Genomic DNA, 26,494 nt, shown 5'->3' with positions numbered 1-26,494 from the left:
TGTAGAAATCCTCATCATAGCCCAACAGTCTCAATGTGGAATATAGAATGGAGGGTAGAAAACAGCTGTTTGGGCACGGTGGTGGTACCCTGAAATCCTTGAGATTCCAACAAACCTGCAGTGCACCTCACAAAATGTACGTACCATGCCCTCATTTCCGTTCCTCCCCCATCCACCCTCCAGCTCAGAACTCAGGGGCCATATGTTTCTGACTCATTGAAAGTTCATTGGAATCATTTTCTAAGAGCCATTGAGATCCAAGAAACTTCTGCTTTTAAAAGCTCACTCTTGAGGAAAGCCATTCAACCCTAAACTAATTTGAAAAGCTCTAAGATTTAAGCCAGCACATGGGTCCAAACCACCGACTTTTCAAGTAAGCTCCATTCTTGGCAAATGACAGCCTCCTCCAAGCTGTCGCAGCTTAGCCCCGAAGTCCGAGAACAGGAGGGAGGTTCAGGGAAGGAACATGCGTTGTTTCCAGCCAGAGCATTCAAGTGCTTCTTAGAAAGGGTGTTAAACTACCCTTAAGCATTATCTTCATCCTATTTCTTTGTTCTCAAAACCAATGTTTACCTTTAACGTGTCTCCCACAGGTTGGAATCAGGAGGTAGCAACCCTACCAGCAGCGATTCTTACGGTGACCGTGACCGGGCTTCAGCAAGAGCCCGACGGGAGGCACGGGAGGCCCGCCTCGCCAGCCTGAGCAGCCGAGCGGAAGAGGACACCAACAGGGATTATAAAAAAGTAGGATCCCTTGTCAACTTGTCTGTTCTTTGGTTACGACATGCAGATCTTTTGGCCTTTTCCCCAATGTAGAAAAATGAGTGTAGTTCTGATGAGACAGAAGAAAAGGTGTTTACATGACAAACAGTAGCATCTAATTCCTTTCAGGTTCTCGGTTTGCTCCACCTCTCCACCAGCTTCCTAAAGACCACTCCGTGTATTGTTTTTAGTGCAGTAAATATATGCCTAGAATCAGATATGTTGAGGTGTAGGAAAAAGTGAAGATTGACAATTGTAGAAAGGGGAAATAAAAGTCATGCTGTGTGTCTGAGCCCCAGAGAATCATTTGGTAGACTCTGGTACTATTAACGAACACATGCTTTTCATGAGGTCCTGTGAATGCCAAACCGAATACTTCTTGATGATAGTACATGGTAATCTGGTTTGGAGGGGGTTTAAAACACTTTACAGTTCATTTCCTTTGGTTCTTGCAGAAGAGTACCTAGCACCCAGGGCAGACTTTAAAACCTTCCCTTTCAAGTGCTTAGATACCAGAGGAGAAAACCATTTTTGTTAGAAATGTTTGTTTTGTTAATGTTGTGTTAAGCAGAACCTGACTGAAATCAATATACACGCTAGGCCAGCTCTAAAAAAAATAATTCTCTTTGTATGGGGAACCACAATGGCTATTTTTCCCCCAGGGACTAACATTATTGAAGCCATTGTATTTGTGTTCGGGACCTGGGACTTCAGTGTTACGAAGCAAGAAACCAGTTGGCTGAATGTATTCTGTTTCCTAGATTTTCTCCATCTACCCCACAGTGATGGTTTGGGGGGTTTCTCATATGATGAAACTGAGTGGGTTCTAATTCTGGGAGGCGTGCCTAGTAGGTGACCCGATTCTCTTTCCCTCCCCTCAGCTCTACGAGAGTGCCCTAACCGAAAACCAAAAACTGAAAACAAAACTTCAAGAGGCCCAGCTAGAGCTAGCAGATATAAAGTCCAAGCTTGAGAAGATGGCCCAGGTAAGGGAGAAGAAGAAGAAAAAGATTGGGAGGCAGGGGTGAGTATGAGGAGGCAAAGTAACCTAGGGGGCTAGAGGTGGGAAGTAATACAGAACTAAGATTGACCCTCCTCAGAGACAGGGAGACAGAAGCCTCTTAGATTCTAATTTGATTTCAGGGTTCAATCAGCATTTAACTTAAAATGGAAAATTCCTGCACTAACAATTCCTAATGGCCTGAATGCTAATAATTAATACTATGGACTATCTACTGATTGATTTCTTAGTAGAAAAGTATCAATCAGCATCACAAGATTAGTCCTAGACAGTGTCTCCTGTCTTGATCATCATGTTTCAGTCCAGTTTATCTACAGTCACCTCCTAGAGAGGAATGAAGAAGACACCATTAAACCCAGTACAGAGAGGTAGCAAATTAGGCCTAGAGAAATAAGTGGCTTGCGTAGGTCATATAAGAAATCAAGGACACAAGTGTTGTTAGAACACGCGACCAGGTCCCAAAGTATATGTTACCTCCTCGAGTCACCAGTGTTTTCCAGCCGAGGAATAAGGAATATTAGTGGCAAACAGACCAGATAAACCATTTCCTTTTACTGCCAGGCCTGATTTAATTAGGTGACACTCTGGAGGGCACTGGAGGCAATAACCTCATCAACAGTGTGGCAGACGCCGCAGCTGAAAGCTGAAACAAGTGCTATCTTGGGTTATTGCTGAGTTAACAGGAAACCTATTGAGTTATTGCCCTCCTGGAATGCCCAGGACTAAGAATTTTGAAAGCTGAACTGAGGTAAAAACCGACTCTTTACTGGGAAAGCATAAATGAAAACCAGAGATGGCTCGTAGTTCTGATATAATCCAAAGGCAAAGACTAAAACGCTAGGATTGTACAGTACTGGATACATAGGGTGTGGGGGCAGGGGTGGTTCAGTGCCCTCTGAACATCTTGTTGCAATTCCTCTGGAGCGGGACGAGCCAGCACTTGGAAGCCAGCATCACGGAACTGCATGGAATTTCAACATGACAGCCACGACACCCACATTTTCCAGAGAAGGGTTTGGTCAGGTGCACAACGAATGGCCTGGCCTGTGAGCCACCTGTCAGTTTGGAAGAGGCACCCCCTCTGCCTGGTTATAATAGCTGAGCATGCCTCTTGTGCTGGGGATTTGTAAGACCAACTGCAGCACAGATGACAGCTGGGCATAAAGTGGTTTAGTAGGACAAGAAAAGTGGGTCTCCATCCAAAAGGAAACACACACACACATGAGGCAGGGGGACAGAACTAAATAAACCTCAAGGGTGTATTTTGACCCCAACATTACTGAGCCAGGCAAAACGTCTCATTCACTGTACACCCTCAGAAGATTCCTAGGACTGACTTTTACTCTGAAGAGTGCCACCAATTAGCAATGATTAATTAATACAGATTGTATGCTGCTTCTGATCAGGAATTACTGGGGCTCCCCAGAAAACTGGGGAGCAGTCATGTGAGGAACCACAGGAGGACCCACTGTCACCGGCTCCCCACTCTGTCCAGAAGCCCTCTTCTGACAGCACATTTCTTGACCTTTAGGGGTTCTTGGCTTTTCCACCAGCTTGCGCTTCAGAGCAGTGAGCAGTCTAACAAGCTGCTGACACTGACTTGCACAGAGGACACTGAAAATAAAACCAGCCCTTCCAGTCACTGGGGAAAACGATTTACTTTCTAGCCAACTGTTTTGCTGGGTGTGTCAGAATATACTTAGTTTTGCCAAATACAAGTTATTGAAATTCGGAAGAAATAATGGTGCTGCAAACCAGGTCTCTGCTGTTTACCACAAATGGAGCCGTTTGGCAGGACAGAGAGGAGGAGGGCCTGTCAGCCTCGCACATTGTAGGGAGACAGTTACCACATGGACACACATGACATTTTACATAAAAGTTCCACCCTAACTCTAAGGGGGTTGAGATTTAAAAAACAAAAAAAAACTAGTTCTTTGTAGAAGTGAACTAAATGAAATAGTGAAATCAGTACGGCTTCTGTGCTTCACAGGCTGACGAGGATATAAATGAGCTCCAGCATCTACTTTTGCCTTTTTGCTTTTCCTTCCTCTTCATAGTAGATTCAGTGTCAAGGCAGACGGCCATGACCTTCAGAACAGAAGGTGAAAGCCCAGGACAGGAGCCAGGAAGCAAGAGTTTTACTGTTAGTTCTAGCTACTCCTTAGTATTTTGAAAGTTACTAATAAGTTTCTGCAAGAAGACCAGCATACTTTCTATATTTGTTAAATGTTGTCTGTGCATAGTACTAGACAAAATAAAAATAATCACCTGTGTTTCTTAATTATAGGAAATCTTATAATGCTAAGGCCAAAAGGAACGTAAGGGTTCATTTCCATTCCTCGTTTAAGAGTCACTCACTACCTGAAGTTATTCTACTGTTTAGCTACGGTGGCTAAATCTTTTAGCACTTCTGTAAAATTTATAATGACAGTCAAAGACGTTCTGAAATAATAATAACAATAAGATGTTCTAATCTTTTGTTCAGATAAAATCTTACCTTACCTGGAAGCTCAATATACAAAACAGATAAGAGTGGAACTGTGGAGTTCAAAGCAGGGCGGTTCCACGAGTGGGCTCCTTGGAAGCCCTGGAGGCCCACCCACACGTGAAAACCACGACTTTAAAAGAAAAACAGCCTCAGTGCCCAAAGCAGAAAGAATAGAGTGCAAAGGCATTGCTTAGAAGAGTGCCATGCAAGGGCCTCCTGGGTGGCTCAGTCGGTTAAACCTCCATCCGACTTTGGCTCAGGTCATGATGTCATAGTTCGTGGCTTCAAGCCCTGCATCAGGCTGTACACTGACAGCTCGGAGCCTGGAGCCTGCTTCAGATTCTGTGTCTCCCTCCCTCCCTCTCTCTCTCTCTATCTCTCTCTCTCTCCCCTCTTCCCCCACTTGTGCTTGCTGTCTCTCAAAAATAAATAAATATTTAAAAAAAAAAAAAAGGGGAAGAAGAAGAGTGCCATAGGGCTTAGACACTCAAGCTCATGAGTCTCTAGCTTTCAAAGAAGAAAAGCCACTTTTCATTTCCCCTGGGTCGTGAGATGACTCACAGAAAAGAGGAAGGGAGGGGGTGGTGAGGTATAAGAAGATAGTTGTGTTGAAGACCTAGCAAGTGTTTGTGTGTGTGTTTTGGTAATGTCTTTGCATTTGTGGCAGTGTTAAGTTTCAAGGAACACTACTGCTGCTTTCCGCTCCCCAGTGGGAATCCTGTAAACTTCAGAGAGGCGATAACGTTAGGCTTCGAGATCTACCAGAATCTGTTTACTAGGGGCCTCAGTCACAGTGAGAGCCCAAAGCCCTGACATCTATTTCTGGATGTCTAATGGTGAAGCCGAACCAGACTGGGCTTCCTAGTGACCCTGAGACAACCTAAGTGACCACTGTTTCTCTTCAATTTGCACTAGCAGAAACAAGAAAAGACCTCTGACCGATCGTCGATGCTGGAGATGGAGAAACGGGTACGTGTGTGTTTCTCTCCCCTCTGTTTCATCTCAGTTTCTCTGACTTTGTTATTCATGCCAGTGGAAAAAGTTCATGTTAAGAAGGCGGGAGTTCTGCCACATTCCATTCCCAGCTTGATAATAAATTCTTTTTGTGTGACTCTGGACAGCAATTTGATTGCTAGTCCTTTTGGCTTCTTCAGATGGTCAGTACTTTTCACGTATTAGAGTCTTGGAGTGGGAAGGGTCCTCGGAAGGTCATTTCATGCATTGGTTTGGCGTATAGACAGGACTGGACACACACACACACACACACACACACACACACACACACACACACACCTACAGTGTATTTTGGTTTACTGTAAATCAGCACACATGTACACACCCAGGACCAAGGTCTCTTTACTCTTCCCATCGCCTTGAACAGAAAGGAAGTTTCAGCAGGACCCTCTGCCATTGATTTAGGTTTTATAACTTGAAATATGAGCTGGCAGAATCTTTTACATTCTCTGAGGGTGGGGGTGGGGGGGTTCTGGTTCAATTGCTGACCTCCTCCCGACTGCATTCAGAATATTTTTCTAGTATTTGACATTCTTGGATTGGGAAAACTCAGATTTATTGATGAACCCTAGCTGTGACGTGACCCTAAGGGTATAATATGTTCCCATCTCTCCTGTTTAATTTGGAAAGCAGCAAAGTTTTATATTTTATTTCCTTGGCCTGTAACAAAACCTCCTTGCTATCTCATCTAATCAAGGAATCTTCATCAAGTTGAAGCTAAATCAGGAGTCAGTTGCTGGGAAAGAAATGGGTTAGGGGGAGGGGTGCTATTTCTTCATAGACAATGATGGCTACTTCCCCACTCACCATCTGCTCCCCATCATGGTAGAAGCAGTTTCTTAGGAATTTGAGGGGAGAGTTGCTGAAAATAATGATGACTTTATGTTATTAGAGAGCAAGGGTCTTGGTCACTTGCAGTCATTTGAAATTCCACAAAATCTTCAGCTTCCACAGAATAGCCCTGAGTACCCTGGTTCTACCATTTGTATATCTTCTAATCGTCTGATGGGAGATTTAGATCGTGTGATTTCTCTCAGTGAAGTAGTTTCATCCACGGATCAGACAGTGCTTAGTCTCCTGCCTGACGTTTGCCTGAGACATGACGCTGCTGATCACGTGGCAGCTGGAGGGCAGCATTTTGACTCCCTTCTAAGCCCAGTAGATGTTCAACAGTCTCGTTGTTTCTAAACAGGAGAGGAGAGCCTTGGAGCGGAAAATGTCCGAGATGGAGGAGGAGATGAAGGTATGGAGAACTCTCCTTTCTCCCTTTGTGTGCCCCTTCTCTGAGTGCCTGCCAGGACTGGGTGGTTGAGCATAGGGCCACCCCTCCACCCCCTCAAGAAGAGACGATGTGTAGAGTTGCCGAGCGCCTCTCCTCAGCCATTTCGTAGACTCTCTGGGTTCACGCGGCATCCACTGTGGACACCTCAAGGCCCTTCTGGGAGCCAGTGCTGCCTTTGGTTGAAGGAGAGGTGTCTGGCAGGCTGGAGACAAAATTAAGTTGAACTTCTAAGGTTTTCCAAGCAATAACTTGCCCCTCAAGGGGCTGGTTACAAAGGCTAAAACAAGGTTTCCAGCTTCCCAGGCCTCACACTAGGTGCCTAGGGAAGGCTCAACATGGCCAGAGACTCTCCTGCCTGGTGTCCCTCCCTGTCTCAGCCCTTTGCTGGAAGGAACACAGTTTGAGACGTTCTGCAGTGGAATGCAGATTAATTTGCATGTCGATTTTCTGCCCCGGTCCATTTCCCCTGCAGCATTCAGTAATATTCAGGATTCTCCCACTAGAATTAGCTCATGCCACCAGCGACACTTCATGGCTCACTGCTTTCCTGTCTCTCTTCGCCATGACCTACAGTGACCATCATCTCCATTAGCCACTTTAACGAACAACTGCCATCATAGGCAGTTTTGAGTGCTAAGAACTGGTAACCTACCCAGAAGAGTCAATTTGCTGCCTGGAAAAGGGGATGTAGAGCAGCAGGGAATATAGAGCTGCTCGGGGTAGCCACCTGGCTATGATTTGGGAGCATCTGAGCCCTGCGGGGCGTGATGCCACATGCCCATAATCACCTAGCGCTTGCTTGGCTTTTTTTTTTTTTTTTTTTCCTCCAAGGATCTTATTTTATGACATGTGATGCAAAGCATTCATCTGGTGAAACACAGGGGTTTATTTGGTTGTTTTTTTCTAACCTGGGAACCAGAAGCACTGGGGTAATAATGAGGCAGAGCCCCAAATCCCTTTCTGTGAGCAAGTATCCCTAATATGCAATTGGAGTGCTTTAGGAGAGACGTTTATCATTCCAATGGCCAAAAAAGTTGATTATTTACTGAAAACTTCTCAGGACCTGACAAGGTAAAAGTTTACACAAGATGCAGTGCCGATAGTCCTGTAACCCTTTATAATTCCAGAATGAAGGAGATGTGGCAAACCTTGCCCTTGAGTTCTGTTGTTACCATTCCAAGGCTATAACTGATCACATTCACATAGAATTTCAAACAATACCTACTTATATCTCCAAAAAGTGGCACTTAAATAAGAAATGATTCTCCTGAGATGATAAAAACAGGATGATCCAACACCATTAGCTTCTCCATCTTCTGCTTTTTCCAGACTTACCTCACCTACCACACATAAGTATTCTCTCCCATCTAGAGCAGTATGTTAGTAGAGCTAAACAGTTCTTGATGAACGAATGTCCACAGCTCTTGGTTGCACTGGGGGCTCCACCATTTTTGAAACCCCTTGAGCTATGCCATCTGTACTCTGCTGTTAAGCAGCTGTCAGTGGTACTCATTAAAGAATAGCCTAAATGCTGATCAGGAACATGTAAACGAGGCCAAAGCTGGTGCCTTCTAATGAGTACCCAGGAGCCCAAAACCAGCCCATACCCACTAGTCACAGAACTCTGCACCACATCCACCCAGGCCCACACACAAAGACCCAGAAAGTCCCAAATTGGGGCAGTGGAGGCCCTTCCTTATCTCCATTCCAATTCTAATTGCCAAGTATGAGAGCCCCTTCAGTGGTTCTATTTGCTCTCAGTCCTTTGGGTTGAGACAGGCTTACGTATTTCTTTCTCCCTATCCTATCAGGCTATGATTTCCTAAACTAGGCCACAAGTTCCTTTCTTTCCTCAGTAGAGATCATAATACATGAAAGTGTTTGCTCCCAGGGTGCCTGGGTGGCTCAGTCGAGTAAGCGTCCTACTCTTGATCTCAGCTCAAGTCTTGATCTCAGGGTCGTGAGTTGAAGGCCCACATTGGGCTCCACACTGGGCATGAAGCCTACATTTAAAAAAAAAAAAAAAAGGAAGGAAGGAAGAGAGAGAGAGAAAGAAAGAAAGCGTTGGCACTCTCAGCCATGAGTTACTTGCCAGCCAGCTTCAAATTCAGTTTAAATCATCAAGTGGAGCCAGATCCTGATTATTTAGACCTCAGGCCAATAGGTACACCAATTTGAAACTGCTTTTTGTTTGTTTTTTTAGTTAAAAAAATCGACCCAGTCAGTTTCCATTATTCTTTATTACCAATTGCAAAGTCAAATGAAGAAACACCTGCAAGTTCTAAAGCCCCTAAATACCCTTTGCTTACATCAAAGCCTAATACCAGGTTTACAAATCGTCCAGCTCCCCCTAGAGGACAAAAGGGGAGGGACATACAAGCCTCGCAGTCAGCACCAATTTCAGGATGCTTGTGTTTGTACCTTCAGATAGGCAAAAACTTCAGATATATAGATACAGACATCATAAAATTGGTATCAATGGCCTTAAAGGAGTCTAAGAAGCTGCTTGGTTAGCCTTCAAGTCCTTCTTCATCCGGGCTACAGTTTATGGTAATCAACATCTTGGGAATGATCAGTGGGCAAAATCTGTGTGTTCTAGGTAGTCAGGCAACAGCACAGGTAACTGTCTTGTCGAATCTGGGGCCCAGTTGAACTAAGGACCAGTTAGACCCCATGCCTTTTGCATATTTGGTTCATACAGATGCTCAAACCTCTTGGAGCAATCAGTAGGGAGCAGGTTGAGAGTTGACCTCCAGTGAACCCTGAAGATAAAGTAGGTGCTCGAGGACAGAAAGTGACTCTGGTGCCTGTTTTTGTGACTCTGGCAAATAAAGTACAAAGGCCAGGTGAAATGAACCATGAGAGGGGCTCATCCAGGTGTATGTGAGGCTCTGTGCTTTTGACACAGGTTGTGCCTTTCTGGCCATACTTGAAAGGTAAGTATTTATGAATTCTTCCCAGGACAAACTCCACTCAGATCCTGGAATGGAGTAGGATTATATGCCAGCCTCTGACAGGCGTGCATGTCAGCGTGAGCTGTGCTAGGCTGCACTTGGTCTTGCCCACATCTGACCCGAGGACTTTTCTACTGCATCCTCCATTCAGCATCAGCCTCCTTTCCAGACCTCTCTTCCCTTTCCCAGGTCCTTGCATGAGGGGCCCAGCAGCCACTGCCCTTTTAGATTGGTCTTGGAATTTTTATTTTTACTCACTCTAGAAATATCACTAGCTGATCCTGCCCTTGCCCACCCTGCTCTGTGCCCTGCCCTTCCCTCCTACTTGCCGTGCCTTGTTTTCAGTACTCTTTCCTATGGAACATTCCACAAGATTGTTTCCTGCCTCTCTCCCTCATGCTGATAACTTCCAAATCCTTCCACCTCGATCTGCTTGTACTCACATGTTAGATTGAATAATTTTCATAGTTTATGTCTTTAATATTATTCCCTAGGAGGCAAGGACCACTTTATATAATGACAATGATTATGTTGAAAGCTTTGGTCCAATGTCAACACCAAAGAAGGGTGAGAGCCAGGGACTTTCCATTGGTTCTTATGTTTGGTCCCTGCCCATTTCTTTAAATATTTCCATATGCTGCACCATGATCTCCTCTGATCTCAGTCCTCTTCGTGGCCGAGATGCTTGCAGAGGGTAAAGAGCATTGCTTGGTCCCTGCCCTTCAATGGCTACGTGGAAGTGTTTGGCTGCTCAACCTTTTTTCCAAGGCGCTCATTCTCCCTCTTTGGGGAAAGAGCTATTGAGCAGTTTGTCTCTGCTTGTTTTTCCTTTTCACTGTTTTTTCCCCTTCATGCTACCTTTCATTTTCTTGCTTCTTCACTTCCAACTATAACTCCACTAATCCTTCATTTCTGTCCTTCACATCTGTGTGGGTACAAGAGACTTCTCTCTGGTTCGTAGTCACTGTGACCCACAGGATTTTTCACCTTCCTCTGTGAAGCTCCATTTGCATAATGAAATCATTTTCCTCCTCCCAAAGAGCTGATGGTCTCAGTTACAGGGTCAGTCCAGATGACCACTTAGGAAAGGACAAGTGACAGTAAGCAGGCCTATGATATAATGCCATTTATTGAAGTCTTTAGGTCCTTTAGAGGATACGAGGTGTTAGGAAAAATATCTGGGGGCTGGTTGTTCTGTTCCATTTGCAACACTTACAAATAGTGAAGTCTGGACTAGTACATCAGTCCAACCAATTCTGTTATCGTGGGCATTTATGATTTCTCCAACTTTTGTGCACAACTGTGATTTTCAGAGGATGAATCTGTATGTGAACACTTTGAAGCAGCTCCCAGCCTCTTCATGAGCTGGGACAAAGAGAGCACAGTTAGCTGTGAATTTCGTGTTGCAGGTAGTCGTACGGCAGGTCAAAGGTGGTTTGGCAGTTCTTGGGTCCTGGAACAAGCTTCCAGACTGCAGTGGAGAGCTAGCAGGGTTAGTGAAGCATCCCACAAAACAGGTTAGAGGACCACCTGACAGCTGCTGGTTTATCTTGATATGTGCCACTTCACCCTCCTAAACAGTACATGCCTTGTACAGAAAACTCTTGAACAACAGCCCCTCTTTTATTCTCCTTGTTTTATTTCTTAAATTAAAAAATAAATGAGGTAAGAGAAGGACCCAGAAAGAGAACAAGTAGGAGTAGGGGGCCAAGATAAGAGGAGGGAGAAAGAAAAGGGCAGTAGCTGGATTTGGGAACACACCGAGTCCTGAACTCCAGGTCCCAATGATGATGAAGAAGGGGCCCCAAGGCTATGGCTCAGCCATGTTAAACCTGTTGAGAAGGCCCCAAGCCACATGGTGGGCTGTCCTTCTCAAAAGCCATCCAGATGTGCTATTTGAGAGCCTGGTGGTTGTATTCAGATGGCTGATCTTCAACATAGTGAGACCTTAGCCAGGAATCACAGGCCCGGCTCTCCCCCTCGTTGGTGCTTCTCTCCATTATCCCTCCTCCCACCCCCACCATTACTCCTGCCTTTCTCATTTCCTTTCTTGCATGCCAACTAAAAACAAAAACAAAAAGTCACGTGATTTCTTTGTCCTACTTTTATCTCCTCTGGTCTGTCTTGTCTCTCTCTCTCTCTCTTGTGTGTCTGTCCCCTCCATGTTTCACTCTACAGAACCTCCACCAGCTAAAACAGATTCAAACCTTGAAGCAGATGAACGAGCAACTGCAGGCTGAGAACAGGGCCCTGACCCGAGTTGTGGCCCGACTCTCGGAGTCCGTCGAGTCCTCGGATACCCAGGAGCTCTAGTTCTTGCCCCTCTTCTCCACCTCACTTTCCTCCTCCACCACTCCAGGCACGTTCAGTCTTCTTGTTGGGCCCAGAAGCCCTGTGCTCATCCCCCTCCATCCAAGCCGCCATATGCGAGTGCCTACAAAGGTCGGTCATCTGGAAACGGAAAGAGCCAGGACTGAGAAACATAGTGGGACATAATAGCCGAGGTCAAGGGAGGCAGTGGGGGAAACCTTGCCTTGGCTGGTGGTCCTTTTGGTAAGATCACCACATCACCTTTTCCTCCCCTGGAGACTGAATATGGATTCGCTTACTTGGCTACACATAGATATACACATACGTATGCACGTACCTGTGTGTATATACAGATTTCTTTGGTGGGGTCATTGCCAAATTGAGATTGAACTTTCTCAGCAGCAGCCCAAGTGCAACCTGATCACTAGAGCAGTTGGGGTTGGTCCTAGACTCCCAAATGTAGCTGGGCCTGGGGTAAGCAAAGGCAGGCGCTCTCAACCTGGGCTGGGAGCTTTTGCTGTATGTAGTGTCTGGGCCCACCCCCACTCCCCCAAAAATCAGCGGTCCAGGTTGAGACCCAGGCATCAATATTTTTTCAAGCCTCCACTGTTGATTCTTTTGTGAAACCAGGATTGAAAATGGCCCTTTGGATACCAGACAGAACTAAGTCTTCGCATCTGACAGCACGCTGGATGGGGACGACTAGCACTGAAGGCTAGAGCTCCATGACCAGCAAAATCACCGCCCATCCCACCATTTGAGTAGAACTGGTTAGGCATTCTTTGCCTCCCTTCTGCAGTAATCTTTGCTTTCTTCCCCCTCTCGGGAGGCAGCACTCTGATCCCTGCCACAAATCTCGGTGCCTTAGGGATGTGTCCCTCAACCCCACCCCTAGCCAGTGTGTGGGCTATGAGGCAGAACACAGCTTTTATAAATGAGACCCTCACACAGCGAGACCTTGGGGGGTAGCTTTGCAAAGTTGATGACAGTCAGTGGAGCAGAGAGCGGGGATTTATTTTCAACCGAGAACCAAAAAAATTTGTTTGGTAAACTGGAGCCTTTCTCTGGATGTCCGTCTGAAAGACAAGCTCACAGATCACTTGTTTTCCTACCCAACGATGGTATGATGGGGTCACCACTGCTGAGCAGTTTCACCCCCTGAAATGAGTTTTTAATTTTCAGCAACAGTCTAATTAGTCCTGACCAACGCCTGTTCTTTTCTCTGCCTATTCGCTTGTGCCTGCAGGGTCAGTAGCTGGCAACTAATACCCACTAGATCTGCAGCACCCAAACTGCCATAAGGGCTGGGCTAATATCCTGCTGTAGCTGCTGTCACACACACAAAATTGAAAGGGCAGGGATACCACGGCCTGGCACACCAAGCGGCTTAGTTACCCTACTTACTGAGTGCCCTGTAAGGTCCAAACTCCGTGCTTTAAGATAAGCCTCAGGATTATGGGAAAATTTGATGGGGGTGAACAAGGGACCCACAGAAGATGTCCCAGTTATTTTTAGTTCCTTCTTTGTGCAAGATAGTATAGGATATAGGGCAAAACTAGATCTGTGCTTTCAGCAGTGAGTAAAGTTAACATTTGTCATTTGTTAAGGCCCATGCATAGCACTTTAAATGCTTTTTCTCACTTATTCCCCAGAACAATCATTTTACATATGGGGGAAAAACGAGTTATAGTTTGAATAACCTGCCCAGGGTCACTCAAAGAGTAAGTGGTAGAACCAAAATTCAAACCAAATAGGTCAGTTCCAGAACCCAAGCCCTCAACCACTGTGACATTAGCTGTCTGCATATTTGGCACAGAGTTTTAGCCATTTGTTAAGCATATGGCCTAAACAGTGCAAGAGTCTATTAAACAACGACAGTGTGGCCCCACCATTGCAGCTAAAGGATGAAGGACATTCTGCTTCCTCAGCACTCTTGACTTCCCTGGTGGAGGTTCACTTGCAAACAGCCATTTACCTCCCAAAAGCTTTCACCGCTTAAAGAAACTGTTACATAGTATATGACCTTCTGTAACAGGTCAGCAGACTGTGGCCCATCAGTATGCCCGTGAGCCATACAAACACTTGGCGGAAAAAAGAAAAAGGATAATATTTCACGACACATGAAAATACATGGAATCAAATCTTGGTGTCCAAAAATAGTTTCATTGGAACTAAGCCATGCTCATTTGTTTATATCTTAACCTTATGTTCATAAGTACTTTTGTGCTACAAGAGCAGAGTTGAATAGTTGGAGCAGAGACCATGTGGCTTGCAAACCCTGAGATATTTATTATCTGGACCTTTACAGAAAACGCTTGCCGACCCCTACCAGAAGGAAAGATTGGGTAACTCAGCCAAACTGACAGTGTGGTCCAGAGAGTTGGCCCTGCCTTTTTTTGTTTTTTGTTTTTGTTTTGTTTTGTTAATAATCCACTAGGGGAATCATCTTGCTTCGGTGTGCAGTACAGGCTACTTCCAACAGAATGTGAGCAGTGGGACGGACTTCCTTCCCACTTCCCGAGTAGTCAGAAGCAAAGCAGCCTGGGCACAGCGCCTTCTGAGCCCCCGTCAGCCTTCAGCTAGCCTTGCCCTGGGTCTCAGACCCTTATATCCTCTCCCTCTTCAACACATTCCTCATTGAAGGCTGTGTGAAGTAATATTTGGGAAAACACATGTACATAATTTTATTTGCCCAAGATAACTTACCGTCAAACTATGATAAACTGGAAATTTAGAAATTAGAAAGCTGGTAGATGGAACTAGAGGGTATTATGCGAAGCAAAATTAGAGAAAGGCAAATATCATATCACTTCACTCATATGAGGGCTTTAAAAGACAAAACAGACGAACATAGGGAAGGGAAGCAAAAATAATATAAAAACAGGGACGGGGACAAAACATAAGAGCCTCTTAAATATGGAGAACAAACAGAGGGTTCCTGGAGGGGTTGTGGGAGGGGGGATGGGCTAAATGGGTAAGGGGCATTCAGGAATCTACCCCTGAAATCATTGTTGCACTATATGCTAACTTGGATGTAAATTAAAAGAAAGAAAGAAAGAAAGAAAGAAAGAAAGAAAGAAAGAAAGAAAGAAAGAAAGAAAGGAAGGAAGGAAGGAAGGAAGGAAGGAAGGAAGGAAGGAAGGAAGGAAGGAAGGAAGGAAGGAAGGAAAGAAAGAAAGGAAAGAAAAAAAGAAATTAAGAAAGCTGACATCCAGGGGGTTGAAATGATAAAGCTTTGTTAAACCTCATACTTGTACAGTGCTTCCACATGTGTTCTTATTTAATCATTCTTTAACTTCAAGTGAATATCAGATAACACTGCTCATTTCCTCCTCTCTCTTTTGAGAGTCAAGTTTATGAGACTTTTTCCCCCCCCCCTCCCCCCCGACTCCTTGATTTCTGCATTCCACTTCTTGGACTTTTTGACACTCCCTCAAGATGTCAGTTGTAGTATATTGCAGCTGGGAAATTGCCTTGTCCAATTTTTTTTTTTTTTTAAAGAATTGAGTTCTTAACGCGGAAATAAATCATCAAGTTTCAACGAGTTGTTTATACATTTAAAAAGCAGGGAGGGGTCAGCTCAGTTCTGATTTGATGGGCTGCTGGCAGGGAAATGAAATCTATTGACATGTATAGCTTCTCCCCGTACCCTCCCTACCCCCACCCCCACCTATGGAATCCTATTATGGAAATATGACTTTCAGAGTCTCATTGATACGCAGGCTGCAGGACCCAGGATGGGGCCATTGGAGAGCAGATGGGAAGGTAAAGCATTGTGAGGCCATCCTGGCTGATTTTTTCTAAAAGTCTTCTTGGAATGAGTTTCCTAGCACTGAGTTCTGGTAGTCAAGGCCACAGGGATAGAGGCACGGAGGAGAGCAGCCAGAGCAGCTTTGATTAGATTGGAGGTTGGAGAGGTAGGGTCAGAGGACCAAAACTTTATTTTGATATTTTCTGGATGAAAGTCTTTTTAGTAAGATTTGTAGTTTAGCTGTTTGCCATCCCATATTCGTGGGAGGACTCATATGGTAGTTGGAGTCCTGAGTGCCGCAGAGCACATTATGTATATTAGCACACTTCACATCCAGGACCTCCTGGGGCCCTCACAGAGTCCCTGCTTGATGAGCGACTGGGGCAGAAATGATTGTTCTTTTTAGACACAAAACTGGAGACTCAGAGAAATTGAGTTTGCTTAAAGTAATAGAGATTGTTAATGACAGTGACAGTGCTGGAATTTCTGGGCTTCTGGTGTTTTGTTTTCCACCCCCACGTGACCTCTGTTATGAAAGAATAATCTTCGGAATCAGGCACACAGGGGCTCAGTATCAGCTTTGCCATTTAATAGCTGGGTACTTTGGACTAGTTACGAAATTCTTCATTTCCTCATTTGTAGACATAAGGATAGCAACTGTATCACAGACTCATGAGGTACTAATGAGACCATGGGAGTGAGAGCCTCTGGTCCATTGCCTTCCACAGTATGGATATTCAATACTGTTTTCTTTTTGTTCCATTAATACAAATCCTTTCGTCTCTGTGATACAAATATGTGCGCATACACATATGTATTTGTATCATTTAATCTACATCCTCCGTAAGAGATTGAAGAAACGAAAATTCTATTTCTTGAGGTACAGTCAGATCCCCTAAGCGGTTAATAGCAGAGCCAGAACTAGAATGAAACTGGCCTCATGACACCTGAGCCCAGGCCATCCTTTACTAGAGACCTCACCTGCTGCAGGAGTCCCACTGGTTTGATGACGAATCAATCAAAGCACTTTTGTATCGAATAGATGTGGATTTTTGTAGCCTTCACAGTGAAGATGTGCTTACCCTCTAACCTAAGTCTCCCTAAACTGCCACCAGGGCCCGCACATAAACTACATCCTCATCAACATCCCATTATGGTTTTTAGATGCGGCACATACCTGTCAGAGTGCCTGTTTACAATATAAAGACTTGGATATCCAGACTGGGGCTTGGGGCTGCTATTTTGCCTTTGTTTTGCAAAGATTGAAAACAAAGGCTGCTATTTTTCTTTGTTTTGCAATAGAATTGAAACCTCTATTCCCCCATCCCCCAAAGCACCTGTTTCCTGGATTTGTAACACCATTTCCTAAAATTGCTAATAAGGCACCCTGGTATCCCTTGGTAACTACCACTGGGGAGCTTTGGGCAAGGATTATTAAACATATACCACCACTCATTGTGCTTCACAGCTCTGTGATGGCCAAATCTGTAAGCCCCCTGGCTTTAGTGGTTGAAAGTGGATACATGTAGTATGACCAGCAAGAATTTTGGTGGCTTTTATCACAGAAGGCACTAGAAGGAGGACCTTAAATCATCCTGTGGGTGTGACAGAAAGCCGAATTGTGCCCCCTCTCCCCTGCATTCCTATTTTTGATGCGGTGTGGAGCAGTGTCTGTCTTTGACTCTTTTAGTTGACCCAATGCTCCTTTCTAAATTTCTTCCCTGTGCCCCTAGCAGCTCACTTTGGCATTCTCCCCAGTTTCTCCAGACTTGAAGTGAGTTCAAGGGCACGAACCAATGAAAACAGTTACTGATTCAGGAGAATGAAAGGATACGTGGTGCGGAACATGAAGCCTGCATACAAAGAAATAAGATACTGCTAAATATGCTAGTTCAAAAGATGGAGGGGCTGTGGTCTCCCTTAATATGAGCATCACCAACTCAATAAGTAGGAAGATTCAGGGGAAGTTCATCCCTGGGAGAAGGCATGGTGACACTTCACTGTATCAGCTGCCTCCAAAGGCCCCGCCCACTGGGCTGGCCTGGTCTGGTCAGGGAGGGTAGAGGAGTTGATCATGCCAAGCTCTAACACACCTTTCCCTCTGTCACCTACAGGTGTTAACAGAACTGAAATCCGACAACCAGAGGCTGAAAGATGAAAATGGTGCCCTCATCAGAGTCATCAGCAAACTGTCCAAATAGACTAGGCTCCAGATTTAGGAGGGATAGGACGGCATTTGCTGCCCCCATGCCTCTTTTCCAGCCATTGTCTTCCAACCAAAAGAAGTGAATGTTTTGGTGGAAGGACCACTTCTTTCTGCCCCTCTTCCAGTCACCTTCTCTGCACTGTACATTTCCTCTGCACTCTCAGTGCCCCTGTTCTTCCTATACCCCCACCCCCTGAGTTTTATGACAGTTTTAATTGAAGCATGATTGTGATAATTGGAGCCATTCGAGCCATCTGGAGAAGGCCTTGGGGAGTACACCAGGCTCAGCTGTGGACCCCAACTTCCTGCTGCTCAGCTACTTGTCCACATTGGATTTGGTCCAAACATGTAAGGCCTCTACCCAAACCAGTACCCCACAGCCTTTCACGCTCTTCCAGTGTCCTCTGATATAGGTGAGTCTTATGGTGGCCACTCCAGGATCCTGTCTGGGATGCCAAGAGAAACAGGATGTTGGCAAAATCATCCGACAGCTTCTGGAGCTGTGTTTCCATTAGATTCAAGGTGACAGTGACTCTGCATTGAAGGTCTCTGCTAGTCTTCACCTCAGGAACTGACTTTTCTCTAACTCCTTGCTGGTGTTACTGTTACTTTTTCTATCAACAACCCAGTAACATCCCTGACTAGTCTTAACTCCTACTCCTCCCTCATGCCTCGTCCCCTTCCCCAGGGCTCAGATGACCCTGGCTTCATTTATTCCTTTCCTTTCTATCCTTTTATTTTTCTTTCTGTCTCCCCTCCACCACCTCACCACATGGTGTAAAAGCTAGAATGGAGCATCTGACCTCCCTTGCCTTTGGCCATTATGGAAAGTCATTTCTCCTGGGGCACTCTGGAGACCAGAAGAATTGCCTTGGTGGCAGCACCACCGGCCTTCTCGCTGAAAAGCCAGACCATGGCATAAATGTCAGCCCATGTTCTCATCTCCTACGTGTTTTCCCTACACAGTGAGTTTCTTTAGTAGAAAATCTGGGCTCTGAACACCCCATTCCGCCTCACCTCCTTTTGACCTTGTTTTCCTCTCTTCACTCTGGCACCTGCTCCTAATGAAAAAGGAAGTCCTCGCAAGGAGGCATGAGAGCTGAGGAGGGTAGATTGATGGGAGGTAGACTAGGGAGTGAAAACAGGTTGGAAAGACATATATGGTGTAAAGTAGAGTAGCTGGGGACACTTGCAGCCTCGTGACAAGGTAGAAGATGGCAGCCCATCGTGCTGTGATAATGGTGGTGAATGTGACTGTTTCTGGTGGCTAGATTTAGGGGAGAGACCTTTGTTTCCTTAGAAGCCAGCAGGAACAATGACTTCTTAACAGAGGTTGAAAGTGATGAGATCCTTCCAACCCATTCATGAGAGTCATGGAATCTTTGGCAAAGCCCAGAGATCGTATGATGGAGCTTTCCATTGTTGTGTCACAGGGAACCCCTCCCCCCCACACACACATACCACGGTCAGGTGTTCCCTGGTGGCTGTGCACTTAATCCTTGGAAGTTGGGCAACTCTGATAACCAGAAAGTTTTTCCTAACATGAGTTAAGGTCTGCCTGTGGATTCTCCACATTGTCCAGTACTGCCTTTGATGTGACAACCCTTCAGATATGTGGAGGCGGGGATCTCCCCTTAACCTTACTTCCAGCTGATGTTTCCCCAGTCCTTTGGGGCACTCCCCACATGGCATACTTTTCCTGTCTGTCACATCTCGTCTGTCGTCTCTTGGAAAAAAACAGCCTTTTAAAATATGCCCAGACCTGGACAGATACTCCATTAGCACAAAATTAAACCATTGGTCCTTGGTGATGACCCAATATTAATACTCAACGTATTTGCTCTTTATCGGTATTCTCCCTTGGTTCGTTTATTTTGAGTGTGCAAGTCATTTAAATTCTCCTCATTTTAGAGCTGCCCATGATATTCAGCGCTTTGAATGATCCATTCTCTTAACATATACTACCTCTGTCCATTTTTTATTTCTTTCCAGAAAATGACAATATAGTTCTCCATGGCTCTTTGAAACATTACATGCTCTTTAAACCAGAGGCTATAATTCAAGATCCTAATTCCAAAATAGGAAATATGTCTCCCCTGACAAAACCCCATTTTTAGAGTATACAGAAGTCTCTCTTCCATTTCCAACTATTTTCCAAGAGAAGCTGCTACTGATTAGGATTTTGTATGATCATGGGAGCGCTGTGCACTCAGTTCTCAGGGAATGCTAAATTAGAGTAAAATGTTTCCTCGCTTCCACCATGAACATCTCCTTCATTCTAGGGAGAGGGGAAATCAACACAAGGTGTTGAGTAATTGGTTCTCCTGGCACATCCTGGACGTTGGGCAAGGGATGGGGGTGGTTGCTGCCTCTTTCTCAGAAAAAGAATTATTAGGAAAACATTTTGACCCTCTTCCGTTAGATAGACAGGGTAAAGGGGGTTACAGAGAGTTCCCTCAGATCTGTTTGTGTCTTTCAAAAGCGTGGGACAGAGTCTAAAAACTCTTAGGGTGGTGTTATGCCCCTGCTGCTTCACACAGCCCTTTCACATTAAAGATGCCTTTTCTTGCCAGAAAAGTTTTCCTTGTGATGAAAAATTAACAAGCTTCTCAATCTCAGGAATATTGAATTCTATGGCCAAGAGCTCATGAAAGTGTAAACCACGCTAGGTAATTTCAGGCACTCTCTCCTATGCAATTAATTTCATTAGACAGATAGACTCTGAATTCTGGTCCCTTTCCAGAAAATAAAACACCCTTTCTTCACAGTTGGATTGACTGGAAGCCCCAGGAGTGATGGTTAGAGACCTAATGACCAGCTGTGCACCCTGGGTGCCAGCCACAGCAGGCCCCCCTTCTCTTGTGCTGTTGGTCTCTCTGGTGGCCACAGAACTTCTGTCCTCAACCTGCTGGTTTGGATGCCTGTGAGCACCCCAGATAGCTCAAAGCTGCATGAATACTGCCGGTCTGGCCAACAATTTGGGGCCCGGCTGTGTCACTTTAGTCTTGACATGAAATATCAGAATGAGGAAGAGAAGGTTCTCAGTACAGCTTTATATCCTCTGTTCTCATTAATTTGATATTTTTCAAAACCAAGCCACACCTTTGGGAGTAATGGTTTGGCCATTCCAGAGATTCTCTGGCTGAAGTTGCCTATTTGTCTTTCAAGGGCTGCTTATTCTTTTCCAGATAGCTCTTGGGCATGATGGCCTCTGACCCCAGTCCCGGTCTCTAGTGCAACAGGGTTATGCAAATCTTGGGGTGTTGCCTTGAAAGAATCTACAGAATAGACCTGCCCTGGGCTTATTCAGTGCACTGAATTCTCTTTTGGGCAGTCTCACTTGATATTTCCTGGAACCTCCCTGCTGTGTCCTATCCAACAGCAGGATGTGTTCTCTTCTGGGCCTTCCTGTCCCCCATTCCATGTTTGAGACCAAGATGCATGCATTGCTGTCTGAGGCTACTGGTGGAAGGAGGCTTCAGATCTCTGGTTTGGATCATTTCACATGCTTTCTCTGCCCAAAACAAAACGTGCTTATTGGGCAGTTCCAAGAAGGCTGAAACCCCACGTATCAGCCTATGAATCCCACAAAAATGTGTGTGAACTGTTTTGCTATCAGGGGCTTTTAACTGAGCCAGAGATGAGAAAAGAAACTCTCAAGGCCATGCAATTAGTTCGGTCTCTGGATTTCTGGCCCCAGTGCAGCCTCTCCTCACCAGACAGACAGATACACTGCCTCCCCTCCGAGAATGGCCAGCATTTCAGCCCCGGCCGCTGGCACAGGAGAAGGTCCTGGCGACATGGGTGCCCTCCGTGTGCGGTGGTGGGTGCAAGGTGAGCAGAAGCGGCATGGACATGAGAGAACTATTTAATGTGTTGTCAGCTATTCGGCCTCCAGGCTGCTTTGCACCACAAAAGGGAAAGTGTGTAAAAGATTCGGCAACTGAGCCAATAGGCAGGGGGGACACCTAATTCCACCCCACCCAGTGAGCCACCATTTCCACTAGAGCTTAAGGACGTCACACTACATGGACCCCGGCTGGTGTCCTCCTCTTCCAGCCATTCTCAGGGGCCGTTGTTTGTGCTAACACTGCACCTAACTTTAGACACACAGTTGTCAATTATTGGTGGTCCCTGCCCAAATCTAGGCCCAACTGTAACTGCAGATCTTGGTCTCCATGCTGGTTTTTGGTTTTTTTTTTAATTTTTTTTTTTAACGTTTATTTATTTTTGAGACAGAGAGAGACAGAGCATGAATGGGGGAAGGTCAGAGAGAGAGGGTGACACAGAATCTGAAACAGGCTCCAGGCTCTGAGTTGTCAGCACAGAGCCCGACGCAGGGCTTGAACTCACAGACTGCAAGATCATGACCTGAGCCGAAGTCGGACACTTAACCGACTGAGCCACCCAGGCGCCCCTCCATGCTGGTTTTTAAGGCAGATTTCAACCCATCAAAGGATGTGATTCCTCTGACCCAATAAGCAAGACAGCTTTGAGGGCAGAATAAGGCAACATGAAGGGATAAGCCCCTAGGAGTCAGAACATCAGATTCGAGGGCCAACTCTTGGGACCTTGGGAAAGGCACCTTCCCTGTCTGCAAATGGTGGTTGGACTGATAATCCTTGAGATCCCTTCTAGGCTTCAGATTCCGTGATTTGTTTATACCTAGGAATTTCAGAATATTTCTTACACTCAGAATTTTTGCTCTTTCCAAGGGCAAAAATTCTTGGTTTCTTCTGGATTCAAACTGTTTTAACATCAGCAAGTCAAGGTTGGCTTCTCATCCTTGTTAGAAAGTGAATTTAATACTGAGGGTAATTGAATGGTGTTGGCAATTGCTTTCCCTCCTAATGGCTGGGTAAGAATATTAAAACCTGCAGAGGTGGAAATTGGAGCTCATGGGGAAATGGATAGAAAGCAATTTGTTGCAGGCAGCCTTTGGACAAATTGTTTTAATAGGAAATAGAGCTGCTCCTTCATAGATTTCCTCCACCTACCTTTCCTCCACCTTCTCGAATGTGGTCTACATGGCCGTTCACATCCAAAGAGCAGACCTTGCCTTTCTGCTTAGCACCAGCTTGCTCATAGTCTTAAATTCTGCCCTGTAGCAGCAAGAGAATTTTCCTCAGTGAGAACCTCAGCCTTTAGTTCTGTTGAGCTCCTCTGGATTCTGGACTAGAAGTAGGACGTTCCAGTGCTGTTCACGATGGTCCTTCCTTTAAGCAGGTCTGCAGGAGCACTCTACCAGGGCAGTAAAAGCTTTAGACCCTAAGTCCACACAGCCGTATTGCATAGAACAGCACTCAGCCCTGACAAGCCTCCTGCAGGACCGGGTGTGAGCAGAGTGGAAGGACAGAGACCCTGAAAGGGGAGGTGGCCATGAGCTGCAGTGGGAAGGTGGGAAGAAGGCAGAACAAAGAGCAGCGTGGAGGCCGCCAGCCCCAGAGGAAGGGGTCACTGAGCCACGGAGCCGCAAGCAGGGGAATGAGTGCTGGCTCTCTGGTGCCCTCATCCTTTGGCCCCCAGCGGAGCGCAGATTTTAATCAGCTTCCCTAATGGGTATCGACATTGCTTGGGAGCAGTGGACCCTATCAGGGAACAGCTATTGATCGCTTGTGTTCTGATTAGATTGGAAAACAGATCAACTTCGCTGCTGCCCAGGAACTGTTGTTGTCACAGCTACTCGGGAAGGAGGTGGTCTCTGGGGACGGAGAAAAACCAAATCGAGAATCTTGACTAGCCTGCCAACGACTACAGGGGAAGAGACGCATTCACTTGTCCTTTGAGATTTGTGGGTGAGCGTCAAATTGTACCTAGTGTGGCTTGCAACCCAGTGTCCCGGAAGCCCCTCCTCAGGAAGAACTGTAATAAGAGGCTGTGTTTACAGACAGGCACCACCGATGAGTGATGAATTGACGAATGATCTTACCTAGAGAGGTTTAACAATTTAGAGAGCACTCTGGCTTCTAGCCTGTGTGCATACACACGCACATTTGCTAGCACAGAGCTTTCAGAAGGAAGTCTGGCATATTCTTGATGAACCAGTTTTATCCAAGTGTATTGTCCTGTTCATTCCTATATTTTGCTTTCCCCCTGCCCTTCCAGTCCCCTAAAGGACTTCTCCCTGAGCCATTCTCCCATCTGCTTATCATTTTGGACTGTGATTATTCCAGAGTGATACTTTCCGTTATTTCTCCAAATTTCCCCCTCACGCTTCCAATAAACTTCTTGGGTGTCCCCTTAAAGTAACATGAGGGTGCTCTTATGTCCTTCTCCCCCTCCCCCCAGGAAAACATACCATTCACCCTTCCTCTCTCCGCTTCCTCCATTCTTTGTTCTTTGCTTTTCTCACTTGGAGCTGATGGTACTTAGGGGAGGAGGTTTTCCACAAATCAGCCATGATTCCTGGAGGAGTTCCATACGCCAACAACTACTACCACCACCACCAGCCTCTTCTAGTTTCAGAGGTCCCTGGCTGTGCTAATGGCCTCTCGGAAATGAGGTTTGAATGGCGGGCCTGTTCGACTTCTCCACAGACTGGCCAGAGAGACCATGGGTAGCCATGTCTAGTTTTTGTTCTGAGAGTTTTGGCTATTTCCAGCTAGAGACAGAGTGTCTTCTCAGAAGAAAACTTCAGCCCATTGCTGCCTTGTAGGAGAAGATTCAGGAAAGGCACAGTGACTTCAGTGAGCCTGTCTGAGCCTCTGAAGTCCCACAAAACCAGAGTTGGGGGATGAGTGCAGATCCTGAACAGGGACATGTGATGTCAGCATTTACTAGACTCTCACCTTAACATATCTGACCTTGCCTTTTCTCCCTCCCACACCACTGAAGCCTGGGACAGATCCCAGTGTGTCCTCTGGTGAAGAAGGCCAAATAATGAGCCATTAGAGGAAGAAGGACGTAGGGGCTCAAGCACAGAACACCAGCAGGGATAGGAGAGGGTTCTGGAAGGATGCACAAATCCACAATAACTCTGCTTCTAGTTAGTGTCCCTTGAGCCCTTGAACGATCGGGCCTGCCACCTAGCTGGCACCTAAGTAGGGCCATCATCTCCCTGAAGAGGGAGGGAACATGTTTTGCCCATGCACTCTCTGCTCTCGGAGAATGTACGGACTTACGCCATTCAGACTCAGCCTTTGTCTTTATGGCTTCCCTCCCTCCGTTCTTCCTCTGCCTTGACCTTGATCAGATAGGGGCGAGAAGAGCTTGTAAGAACCACTCTGGGGTCTTCATGCCTCTCCCATTTTCAGGGTTGAATTTTGTGTCTTCTCCACTCCACTCTTCACTCCCGACCTCACTTCCACCGCAGTTCAAGCGCCAGAAGTAACGTTTCCAGCTGAGTTGTGTGGATTAATTTCAGTCCCTTGTAAATACACCTGGGGCGGGCTAGGGGCATTTAGGGAGGGGAGCCAGATTCGCTTTGTGAATTGAATGTATTTTTATGCAATTTTGAGTGGCCTTTCAACCCTGAGATGAATGATTTTGTTTTACTGGTTGTTATTATATAGTATTAAGTATTCTGTGTTTGAAAGTTTGGGAATAATAATATTCACATCTATATGATGCCTGTAAACACAACCATATTTATAAATGAGTAAATAAAACCGTGTTTTAACTTTGTGACTACGTCTCCACAATTCAGGAAATGGGTTTATAGAATCTCCCATCTGGGGCAGCCCCTTCCAATACTTGGGGGCTTCCCCCTCCTGCCTCTGTCCCAGGAAGAGCCGCAAGTGAATCACTGTCCTTGAGAGCAGGGTCTCTGGAGTCGGGCCCAGGAAAAGCCTAGATTGGAGGTTCAAAAGAACCATTAGAAGAAATCAAGATTCCCAGTGTCGAGTGACTAGAAATATGGTTATTTCTTTGAAGAGAGCAAGGCTCACTGACAGGTGTGGAGGCAGGCTAGATGGACACTAATGCACTCTTGCGTATGGACAAAAGAGGGCTAGAGAGGCGGTAGCTTTCTTGGGCTCCTGGAGGTCTCCCGGCTCTCACCCTTAGCTCTCTGCCACATACATAATGGCCCTCCCTAGGTCACTGACTCAAAAGAGCCAAAACCACTCTGTAGCTTCAGACTACAAAGGTAGCTAACTTGGGGGTTATCGGAGGTTAAATCCAAGCTCCCAACAAAGGAGCCATGCGCAGGGAGGAGGCTGCTCAGGCCCGCTGGCAGCCTTGGCAGGTGGGAGGCCAGGTCTGACCTCGCTTGGCCAACGTTCGGGTCTGGTTTCTCCATCCAGCAAGCCCTGCCTCTGGCTTTCTCAGCCCTGTGCATTCTGCCAAGCAGAAATCCCTGGTCACTGACTTGGCGCAAGCACAGGGAGTCGGGGAGGAAAGATTCTTTTCCCTTGCTGTCACCCAGCTGCTTGTAGCCCAAGCAGCAACAGAACAAACACACATGATGTCATGGTTGAAGAGTTCAGACCTGCCCTGCGGCCCAAAACAGAGGCAAAGCAGCGCGTGTGATGCGAGGGCCTTCTAAACAGCAAGTGTCCTTTCTCTTTCTGGATTCCCGCCCCCACCCCTCCCCCCACCCCACCCCTGCTGGACCTGAGGTAGGCAGAGCTGGAGTATCCCCTAGCGGCCAAGTGGTCCAGTCTTCAGAGGGGACGAGCCCACGGCGGAGAGCTCACGTTCTCAGGAGAGTCGCCTTGGACAAATCCCCAGTCCCTGGGCTGAGCAGGCTCCTGCCCCTCACCTTAC

At 46.1% G+C, this 26,494-nt stretch overlaps 1 protein-coding gene across 10 annotated transcripts in view; it reads left to right on the top strand.

The window, feature by feature from the left end:
* The window catches only part of PPP1R12B (protein phosphatase 1 regulatory subunit 12B), a 216,657-nt gene extending 191,243 nt beyond the window's left edge, over positions 1-25,414 (top strand). For 4 of the 10 annotated variants that reach the window (XM_053209247.1, XM_027074709.2, XM_027074706.2 and 1 more), the window contains 6 exons: positions 594-744; positions 1,644-1,748; positions 5,187-5,240; positions 6,478-6,528; positions 11,700-11,874; positions 17,691-25,414. In XM_053209247.1, the coding sequence (XP_053065222.1) occupies positions 594-744; positions 1,644-1,748; positions 5,187-5,240; positions 6,478-6,528; positions 11,700-11,834 (496 nt within the window). In that variant the 3' untranslated portion in view covers positions 11,835-11,874; positions 17,691-25,414. Of the gene's footprint in view, positions 1-593; positions 745-1,643; positions 1,749-5,186; positions 5,241-6,477; positions 6,529-11,699; positions 11,875-17,690 lie in introns of those variants that run through there. The other 6 variants (XM_027074710.2, XM_027074708.2, XM_027074717.2 and 3 more) reach the window with 4 other exon arrangements.
* Positions 25,415-26,494: the final 1,080 nt, after the last annotated feature.

Source organism: Acinonyx jubatus, chromosome E4 (assembly GCF_027475565.1).
Source record: "Acinonyx jubatus isolate Ajub_Pintada_27869175 chromosome E4, VMU_Ajub_asm_v1.0, whole genome shotgun sequence".
In the NCBI taxonomy this organism is placed as follows: Eukaryota; Metazoa; Chordata; class Mammalia; order Carnivora; family Felidae; genus Acinonyx; species Acinonyx jubatus.
The sequence above is the reverse complement of the archived record's forward strand: the minus strand, read 5'-3'. Positions and strand labels throughout refer to the sequence as shown.